The sequence below is a fragment of the Oryctolagus cuniculus genome, chromosome 7, assembly GCF_964237555.1.
Source record: "Oryctolagus cuniculus chromosome 7, mOryCun1.1, whole genome shotgun sequence".
Taxonomy (NCBI): Eukaryota; Metazoa; Chordata; class Mammalia; order Lagomorpha; family Leporidae; genus Oryctolagus; species Oryctolagus cuniculus.
Genome location: NC_091438.1, coordinates 143,877,732 through 143,888,420, shown reverse-complemented (window position 1 = coordinate 143,888,420; position 10,689 = coordinate 143,877,732). Strand labels below are relative to the sequence as shown.

The following is a 10,689-nucleotide window of genomic DNA, read 5'->3' as shown; positions in this document are numbered from 1 at the left end:
CAGGCCAGGAAGGCTTCCTGAAGGAAGGAGGCACACGTTTTCTCTGAGCGGACATTCAGCAAACATGGCTGTGTGTTGAGGTCACTTCTGGAAGCATCGGTCATTGTCCTCACTGTAGTCTCTGGTAGCTGATGACACGGATGAGTAACGTCTCTGGCTCTTCTGCGAAACCACACCCTCCCCTCTGCACCCTGTGGCTCCTGGCCCCTCTGCAGGTGTTTCCTGGACCTCAACCGCCGGGGAGAGTTTCTCTCTTTTCTCCGGAACCTGGTTCTCTTCTCCAGGTTTCCAAGGTAATATTGTTCAGTCGGAGGGCTTTAGATAACCACAGATATGCTGATAACTGTCCTCAAAACTGTCTTCATCCCATCCCCTCCTCTTAGAGGCGCACAGAACACAGCCCCTGCCTATGTGGTGTCTCCTCGGTGTCCCACAAGCATCTAGGACTTATCAGAAGCGGACTCTGGGTTTTGACTCTGACACTTGCCCTTCTAGTCTTCTCTTGCTCCTAACGATGCCACCATCCACACAGCTGTCCACATCAACAATTTCTTCCTTTCCTTCACCACCTCTCACACCCAGTCTTCTCCTAAATCCTGTTGCTCTACCTCCAAAACTTATCTGGAATCTGCCTACTTCTCCCCATTACAACCTTTTAACTCTCACCTGGGTGACCACAACAGCCTCTCAATGGCCTCACTGCACGAACTCTGGCTCCTGCGGTCTGTTCTCCCGGCAGCCAGACACACCTTTTAAAAACATAAACCCAATTTGTCTGCCTAAAAGCTGCTAAAGTCTTCTTTCCCATTGTGCTTTGCAAACATCCACATCTGTATCAAGGTCTATTAGTAGGCAGCTGGATTGGAAGTGGAGCAGCCAGGACTCCACACAGAATGCTGGTGCTGCACACTCCAGCTTAACCCGCTGCACCGAGCACCTGCCCCTGTCTGTTTTATTTTTAATGTGTTCAAGTCACACAGCTTATAAGTGGGAAAACTAGGATTCAAAGTCAGGCAGTCTGGCTCCTGAGACTGTATGCTCACCCCCGTAAAAATAATCTGAGGTGCAATGAAGCATTTTAAAGCTGACAATTCAACGGAGTTAGGACACTCACGCTGCCACGCAGCCATCACCTCTACCTAGCGACAAAACAAAACTCTTATCCATTAAGCAATTGTCCTCCATGTAGTATTTTTGAGTCTCTCACTGACCAAGTGTACGACTGAGGAAAACGAGGCTGGAGTTCAGCATTGGTTCCTGGGTCACACAGCTAGCGAGGTTCACCCTTCGTTTTCGGACCCCAGAGCCTAAACATCTGATTAGTACATCTTTGGAGTAACCCGCAGAGAGAGAGGGCTAGATCCGGGCTTCAAGGAGTACATTTTGTCGAGGGCAGGGCACTGGAACAAGCGCGCCCTCCACAGAACAAAGCGAACGTCGATGTAAAACTTTAATTAGTACCGTCCAGGCGGTGGGCAGAGCGGGCAACCTCGGCACAGGGGCAGCCAAGGCCCGCGCTTGCAAAGGTCAGTGCCGTAGGAAGCTCTGGAGACGGCCGGACAACCAGGAGCCCCTAGGAGTGCCAAGCTGGGAACCGAATGAAGGCAGGGGTGCCAGGAGGGCGAGGCTTGCCTTCCGCGGCCAGGCCCAGCCGGCAAGCCCCCGTGGCCGCTTCAGGGAGCGGCTAGCGGAGAAGACAGCAGGAAGCAGGTCAAGGCCATTTGCATGCCCCGCTCGAGGGGGCCTGCAGGGCCCCGGGACGCCTCAGTGTGAAGTCATCCCCGCGAGGCGCCTGTCATCTCTCTGAAATCCTTGATCCTGCAACGGAAGGGCGCGCTCTGCGTGGCCCCCTCTTCTTTAGGGGTCCGGGACAGAGGACAACCTTCCAAGTGGCCCTCAGTTACTTCTCGCTCCAGTGAGAGGACTGGGCGGGCCCCCGTGCTCCAGTGACCGAGCGCTTCTTCCACAGGCTGCCCACCTTCCGTCTCAGGGCGGCGGCGGGAGTTCCAGATCTACAACGCTCCGCTCTGGGCCCAGTCACGCCCCACGTGCCCCCGAGGGCCGCTCCATGGAAACCAAAATATCACAACGCCACTTGAGGTATCGCGAGAAGCGCGATCGCGCCCACAGCAGAGGAGAGGCGGAACGAGGGCGGGAACGTAGAGCGAAGTGGGGAGGAGCCCCAGCGCTTCCGAGGTCCGGGTCGGAGACGGTCTCTCCAGGCGGCGCTCCCGCGTGACTGCGCTTTACATAATCGCGGCCTCGCGCGTCACAGTGGCGTACACCAGTTCGTACCGAATCAGAGTCGTCAAAGGGTCCGTGTTCCGCCCCTTCCTGCTTGATTGACGCCTAAGTAAACCAGTAAACGGGCGTCCAGCGCCGCCGCGCCCGCCCCGGCCCGCCCGCCCGCTCCCGCCCTCCCGCCTGCCGCAACCCACAGCCTGCCGCCGCCGCTGCTGCCGCTGCCGCCGCCGCCAGGTTGTGCCTCAGACTGACAGATAAAGCGGCGGGCCGGGCCGGCGGGGCGGTGAGCACGGCCCGAGCCGGACATGGCGGCGCTCTACGCCTGCACCAAGTGCCACCAGCGCTTCCCCTTCGAGGCGCTGTCTCAGGGGCAGCAGCTGTGCAAGGTGCGCGGGCTGGGGCGGCGGCCGGGAACTGGGAACGCAGGAGGCGCGGCCCGGAGCTCCCGGCGATGTGGGAACGCCCGGCAGGGTCCCCCGGGCAGGGTGTGGTAGGCTCCCCTAATTGAGGAGCCGCACGCACTCCGATTGAGGTCCGGCGGGGCAGCGGGGGCAGTCCCGGGCCGTGTCCAGGCCCCCACGGGTCGGCGTGTCCGGGTGCTTAGCAACCGCGAGGGATTGTTCGCCGACCCGGCGAGGTCGGGGGAGGGGACCGCGCGTTCCCTTGCCAGCGCCGGGGACCCCTTGCTTTGCCTTTCTCGTGGCCGCAGTCTCCCTGATTGTAGGCTGAGGGACCCCCTGCCCCGCCTAGGACCGAGCTCCGGAGTTGGGAGCTGCTCGGGACAAGAGTCTCCTGCTATTTTGAGCCAGTCTCAGAATCAGAGGTAGCTACGCTTTATCTTAAAAAGGAAAGAAAAGAAAGCCCCCACAATAGAGTGCACGAAGCAGGGTGACTTTTCAGCATCCAGGTGGTGACCTTCGCTCCTCGCTCTAACCAGCTTCTGATCAGTTTTTTGAAGTTGCTTTATCCCATTTGCCTGTTTAAACGAATATAGGTGCTGTTGGACAGTAGTTAAAAGTCCCCCAAACGGCAAAAATGGGATTTTGAGATATCTCCAGATAATCCTAAGTTTGTGTCCCTGGCTTGAATAACTCATAATTCTGCCGCTTTTGCCCCAGGTGCCCTGACTTTGCCACTTTTGTTTACCATATCTGAGAAAATGCAAATGTATATGGAATCTTAAAGAAGCTTTGTGTATATAAATAGTCATGATTTTAATCTAGCACTTTTATTTCAGAAGTAAACCTGCTCAAAATCGCACGGTGGCGGAAGAACTGGGACTAGAATTCACGCTCTGGTTCCCAGTGTGGGACTTCTTCATCTGTCTGTTTTACAATTTATGACTAATTCCGTATAAGTTCTTACCGAACTCCCACATCAACAGCAGGGCAGTGATGCAAATACTACAGAGGAGAAAAATAAGGCCCAGAAAGTTTAAGTGACTCACTCAAGCATAGTGGCTGTGCTAGGAATAGTACCCAGGTCTTCTACTTCCTGCTGAGGGCTGTTTGCATTCTTGCCTGCCTTTTACAGTTCTGTCCCCATTTCGTTTCAGGAATGTCGGATTGCACACCCTGTTGTGAAGTGTACCTACTGCAGGACTGAGTACCAGCAGGAGAGGTAGAGTTTTTGTCCACCATGAGAGACCTGAATAGGCTTTTTTTCTTTTAAAATCTGTGACAGCATTTTCTGTACACATCTGAAATCAATTCTGTGGTACACACAAATTCTGCAGTTTCCTGCTAAAGCATATTGAAGGGCATGTAATACATGTATGAATATGGTTCTCTGGATACCATTCATTGTTGCTTATGGTTTTCAAGTTACTTATTTTTCAGACCCTTGATCATTTTATATTGTGGTTATGATCTTTTTGACACTAAGAAGGCAATGATCCCACAACAATAAAACATGAATCTCACTTTCTGGTATGTATATTATGCTGATATTGAAGATTGTATCAGCCCAAAGAAGATACTTTTGGAAATGTGACAATCCTGATAAAGGGTTTGCTAGCCCTACCCACATTGGAAAACTCATTTGCTTTTACACTTCCCTTGTGTGAGTCTCATTTTTAGAAGTGTGAGGAAGCCTTAGGTGTGGGTGAGTACGCATCATGAGTATCTTTTCAATAGCAGTAAGGTAGACTGGTGTGGAACTTTCATAATTGTAGGTATTCCTGCCTTCAGTAGGTTGGGGCTGTGGTTATAGACATAGAAGCCTAACTTTAGTCAGCCTCATTTCAACTCTAGTAATATTTCCCCAACGTTTGTTTATGGATATTTTCAAACAAAAGATACAGTTGGAAGAGCTGATGAATACCCATAGAGTTACTAGTTAAATCTACAGTGTATAAATTTGACTATATTTGCATCCTCCCATCTTTTCATCTCTGACCCATCAATGCATCAATCCATCTTATTGCTGAAGTACTTTAAGGTCACAGACATCAATATACTTGATCCCTAAACACTTCAGCATGCATATCACTAACTAGAATTAAATGTTCTTTTGTAAAGGCAAAATTTGTGTAAGGGATCTCAAATCTTAAGTACATCAGCTGTTGAGTTTTACAAACAATACGCACATCTTTGTCACCCCAAACCCTGTGGGAATTCAGAATGTTCCCATCACTCTGGAGTCTTCTCATGCGCCAACCCAGTCAAGCGCCACACACCGCTTGTTTCCTTCAGGCAGTTAGTATTCGGATTTCCACTTCTGCCACAGATTAGTTTTTCTGCTCTAAAACTTCCTATCAATGGACTCAAACACAATACACTCTAGAAACTTTCTGTTTTCAGTTTTACACTTAGATGTGTGAGCCGTCTTGAATTGTCTTCTGTGTGTGGTGAGATATGAACTTGGATATGAACTTGGACTCTTAATTTATACCACATACAAATTATTTCAAGATGAGTCACAGAGATAATTTTTCTTTGCGTGTTTTCTGTCAGGAGCACTGGTATATATTGACATGGACCATGATCCTTTCATCATAAATCCAGCTTTCATCCTAAATCCAAAGTGTTGCTCAATGACACAGACTCACTGATGCTAGTCTTCTTTCCAGATGTTTTCCTCAGCCTACTACACTTCTTGTATTGCCTTTTTAGAGTGGCAGAAAATTGTCCTGCAAAAATGTTTTTTCCAATATCTCAATTGTATTTAAATATTGTCTGTGTTAGCTTTATGAATACATTGCATTTAAATGCATTTCATTTAAATATGATTAAATTTCATGTAAATATTTCTGTTGACTTTATGATTACATTCATAGAAATTATATGGGAAAGTAATCACAAAACAGACTAGATTTTTATGTGATTTTATTTTTAGCCCTCAGAGTATTGTTTTAACTGTTAATGTACCCCAAACATTCATTTGTATTTCCCTTTTTGAAGGGTTAGTTTTTATTTAAAGATAACTTTTTTTCTAGGCAGCTCTATTAGTTAGGCACTTATATGATATTATGACTTCTGGGTCTTCAGAAGGCAACAAATATTTTTATTTTTGTCAATGAAATTGGAAATATTACTGAGTGTTTGGTCATAGCATCTTCTCACCTTCGGGATTTTTATATGCTTTTACTTATGGAGGAGAACACAAAGTAGGGTCAACATGGATAGAATCTGAATTTATATCCAAATGCACAAACTTCATTCCTCATCTCTGACTTCTCAACTCTTCATTTGAACTGAGGAAAGTTAGTTTATTTTCTGCTAGTCCATTGCAATCTAACATAATATTTTGAGAGTCCTCTCCATATCTATTTTATTTTATTTAAGAATCCTTGGAGTTGTCATAATCAGAAGTGATTCATGCTTCATTTTAACCAAAATATTGTCTTATTTGAGATAATAAAATTAAGAACTGCATAGTAATTAAAAGCTTTATTGGGCAGATACTTAAACTCCAGTTAACTGAATGTCTAGACTATTTCACCTTGGCCCTTAGCAGTAAGCAAACTCCTTGGGTTTAAGGAGGAATCGATTATTAGATGTTCTAAGTCTTGTGTCTCTTTCTCCTTTAACAGTAAAACCAATACAATATGCAAGAAATGCGCTCAGAATGTGCAGTTGTATGGAACGGTAAGTAGGATTTTTCTAAACCTCACAGTGAGTACTTGGGTCTCATGGAAGCTTAACCTTCTATGGACTATTAACGTCATCACAATTGTCTCATCTGAAGAACTAGTTGTATTAATATATTTAATAATACAGCTTTCTAGCTTAGCTAATATACTTATTGTTAAGGAGTTCTATGTTTATTTGCCACTTTGGGATTATGATTCTAAATTTCATTGAGAGGCGTCAGTGACCTATGGAAAGAAAAGGGGAAAGGTGAATGCTGAGACTTTGTTTGGTAACAGTTGACTGTTGAATTTGATTTAAGTTTTTTTTCTCTTAATGTTAGAGTTTATGATACTGTGTCCTTGCAGGGCTTCTCAACGTGTTTATACACTGATATGTTTTATAGCATGATAATGGCAAAGAAGTCTTCTCAGAAACTTAGAAGTACTTGCTGATTTATTTTATGAATTTTTCATAAAGTCTCAGCATACATCCTAGTAGGTTTTTGTTATTTTTTCATTTATTTATTTAAAATCAACAGTCCTATGTAGAAAACTGCTTTATGTAGCGTTAAGAATTGGGCTTCACTTGATCAATACAAAAACAAATTTATGAAGTTGGGAATACATTTTTGCCATGATTACTGGGTTACACAGTGGGAATTGTTGCTTTAAAAAATGAGCTAGTATTTTATGATATACTTACTTGACCCTTTTTTTCCTTCTTTAAGCCCAAACCGTGTCAGTATTGTAACATAATTGCAGCATTTATTGGCAATAAATGCCAGCGCTGTACAAATTCAGAGAAGAAGTATGGACCGCCATATTCTTGTGAACAGTGCAAGCAGCAGTGTGCGTTTGACAGGAAAGATGATAGAAAGAAGGTAAATACCCATGTTTCTCTTGAATTTTTTTTCTTTCAGAGAAATTCAAATGGACCAATTATGTTAAGAAAAATGTAACAGAGTTCTCAGTTCCTTTGCTGGTTCTGTTATTGCAGAAGATATTCAAATAATTTTTTCCTGAATATTTTCTAACATTTATATTATATTCCAACATTTGATGAAAAGCTGAATTACAGAGATCAATATCCCACATAGGCAAAGCAGGTCTTGACAAGATTCTGTAGAACTCTGTAAAGAAGAGATTGTGACCTAAGATAGAGTGGTATGACTAGTTTTACCCTGTGGGTCTTTAAATGTTCCTGTTGAAGTTAAGGATCACAAGATGACAACAGAAAGAGGCTGCATGGTGGTACTCTGGTGAACTAAAGTGGCATGGAGTTTGGTCACACGACCCTCCTGCTCGATACCATCCCGCCTTGGTTTCCAGATGCACTTGACATAAAATGCATGCCCTTCCATGCCTTCAGGACCCACACCTGGCTCTCAGCCTCATCGTCTGTCACTCTTCTTCCTCCTCACCTTGTTATATCCATGCTGGCAACCTGTTGGTCCTTCAGCCATGCCAGTCTCTTAGCCACCTTTGTGCTAGCTGTCCTTTTGTCTGGTGCGCCTTCTCCAGTGTCGTTACTGGTTCTTCATGTCAGGTCTCAGTCAGATGCCCCCTCATCACAGAGACCTTGACTCAGTCCCTCTTTGCTGTGTCACCCAGTTTTACTGCCTTCATGGCATAGTGTTGAAAGGTTATCGTGTTTATTTGCTCACGTTTGTCCATCCACACTGGAACATGAGGTCTTTGTCCATTTTGTTCTCTGCTGTATATTTTCGACAGTCTAGCACATACAAGTTGCTCAATAAATATTTGTTGACTGAGATTTAGTTCAGAAACTTTTCAATGTTCAGAGATGCTTTCAGGGGTGCTTAAGCACTTAAGGGGTAACTCTTGATAACCAAATTCATTCGTGTACAGTGGAAGGATATAACTTCCCAGTGCCCAGAATACTCCTGCCTGCCAAGTAGGACACTTCTTCCCTGACCAAGATAATGGAGAAGCTGCATTAGTAATCAGGAGTTAGCAGCCTCCAGGTCCTGTTCCACGCCTGGGGCTGGTGAAGTGATCTAGGCAAGTTACTTTTGCTCTCATGCATCAGTTTCTTCAAATTTCCCAATAATACTAACAGTAGCTACCTCACAGGAGTAGGAAGAGATTTATTTATTTTTTTAAGATTTATTTATTTATTTGAAAGTTAGAGTTACACAAAGAGAGAGAGGGGTCTTCCATCCATGGGTTCACTCCCCAGTTGGCCACAATGGCTGGAGCTGCGCTGATCCCAAGCCAAGAGCCAGGAGCTTCTTCCGGGTCTCTCACTTGGGCCATCTTTTACTGCTTTCCCAGGCCATAGCAGAGAGCTGAATGGGAAGTGGAGCAGCCAGGACTTGAACCAACGTCCATATGAGATGCTGGTACTGCAGGCAGTGGCTTTCCCTGTTGTGCCACAATGCCAGCCCCAGGAAGATATTTTCTTGAAAAAGATCTAGACCCATAAAAAAATTCTGAACCTGGCACATCCTGTGACTCCATAAATGGTTCCTATATTATTACTAACTGAATAGCTAATTTTATTAGTCTGGTTATACTGCAATTCCTTAAGTTTCTGCTTCATTAATTATTCTATTTAGGGTTTGGGTGTTTTTACACATCTTTAATCACATGCTCATAGACTTTAGGAGAGGAAGGCTAAGCTTAGGGATGTAAGAGTGAGTGATCTAGACTCAGTGTGTGAGTTGGAATCCTGTGTCTGTCACTTAAGAGCTGTGTGACTTTGGACAAGTTAACTTCTCAGTGCTTCACTTTCCTCATCTATGAATGGAAATGATCAGACCTCAGCATTGTTCCAAAGACTGAGTTGTTAAGTGTAAAACCTTTAGAATGGAACCTGGTACATAAAGGTATGCAGTCAGCATTATCTATCATTATTTGTTTTTGATAGTTAAGTTCTTTTAAAAAAAAAAAAAAACATTTATTTATTTATCCAAAAGACCAACAACAAAAGAGGAAGAGACTGAGAGAGAGAGCTTCTATATGCTGGTTCACTCCTCAAATAGCCACAACAGCCAGGGCTGGGCCAGGGCAAAGCCCAGAACTTCATCCGGATCTCCCTTGTGGGTGGCAGAGGCCCAAAGACTTGAGCCGTCTTCTGTTGCCTTCCCAGGAGCACTAGCAGGGAACTGGGCCATCAGCATCACGAGCGGCAGTTTAACCCCCTGTGCCACAACATTGTCCCCTTGAGAGTTAGATTCTCAGAGGATGATTGTTTATTTGTAGTTTATTTTTAAAGCAGAGACCTGAAATATGAGTAAAATATCCTGTGGTCCTGTGTGCGTGCTTTCTTTTCAGTGGTGCAGCTTTGTTTTGGTTGTAAGCTACTTTATGAGAGCTCTTTCCTGAGCAGGGTCTTCAGGAGGGTTTCACAGTCAGGCCTTCAGGCATATCCCACATTCGTGAGATGAAGCAGATTGAAGTTCAGCTTATATATTCAATTAGGAAATAATTAAATGTCAATCAGATACTGGACATTGTTATAGATACTGGAAATAAGTGAAGTAAACAGATGAGATCCTTCTCTCACTTTTTTTTTTTTTTGTAAGATTTATTTATTTGAAAAGCAGAGTGACAGAGAAAGAGGTTCACTCCCCCAAGTGCCTGCGACAGCTGAGGCTGGGTCAAGCCAAATTCAAGAGCCAGGAACCCTATCTGGGTCTTCCACATGGGTGTCAGGAAGCAAAGAACTTGGGCTGTCATCAGCATTACAGGTGTATTAGCAGGAAGTTGAGTTAGAAGTAGAGGCAGGACTTGATCCCAGGCACTCCAGTGTGGGATGTGGGTGTTCCAAACAACAGCTGTGACACAAAGCCTGCCCCCTCACAGATCTTACATCCATATATTGTGTGAGAGAGAGCGAGAGAGAGATGGAAGAAGTCCAAGAAAAAAATGAAGACCAGCGCTGCAGCTCACTGGGCTGATCCTCCGCCTGCGGCACCAGCTCTCCGGGTTCTAGTCCCGGTCGGGGCGCCAGATTCTGTCCCGGTTGCTCCTCTTCCAGGCCAGCTCTCTGCTCTGGCCCAGGAGGGCAGTGGAGGATGGCCCAGGTCCTTGGGCCCTGCACCCGCATGGGAGACCGGGAGGAGGCGCCTGGCTCCTGGCTTCAGATTGGCGCAGCGCGCCAGGTGTAACGACCATTTTGGGGGGTGAACCAACAGGAGGAAGACCTAAAATTTAAAAAAAAAAAAAAGAAAAAATATAAAAAAATGAAGACAAATTGTAGGTATAAGTGCTATGAAGAAATAGAATGCTCAGTGGAGAGTGGTGGGGAGGAGAGCCATGATGTGGCAATCAGCAGAACCTCCGAGAAGATAACATTTGTGTTGAAACTAGAATGGGAAAGGAGGCCTTGTGGGAAGCCCTGGAGGGCA

At 45.5% G+C, this 10,689-nt stretch overlaps 1 protein-coding gene and 1 long non-coding RNA gene across 3 annotated transcripts in view; one reads left to right on the top strand and one right to left on the bottom strand.

Moving 5' to 3' along the window:
* Positions 1-1,437: 1,437 nt before the first annotated feature.
* LOC138850701 (uncharacterized) lies at positions 1,438-3,827 on the bottom strand. Its single transcript, XR_011390819.1, has 2 exons — positions 2,767-3,827; positions 1,438-2,349 (listed from the first exon to the last, which is right to left on the bottom strand). It is a non-coding gene; the product is annotated as an uncharacterized lncRNA (long non-coding RNA).
* Positions 2,390-10,689, top strand: part of FAM76A (family with sequence similarity 76 member A) — a 33,031-nt gene continuing 24,731 nt past the window's right edge. For both annotated transcript variants that reach the window (XM_051856791.2, XM_002716087.5), the window contains exons 1-4: positions 2,390-2,630; positions 3,800-3,864; positions 6,278-6,332; positions 7,045-7,197. In XM_051856791.2, the coding sequence (XP_051712751.1) occupies positions 2,550-2,630; positions 3,800-3,864; positions 6,278-6,332; positions 7,045-7,197 (354 nt within the window). In that variant the 5' untranslated portion in view covers positions 2,390-2,549. The remainder of the gene's footprint in view (positions 2,631-3,799; positions 3,865-6,277; positions 6,333-7,044; positions 7,198-10,689) is intronic.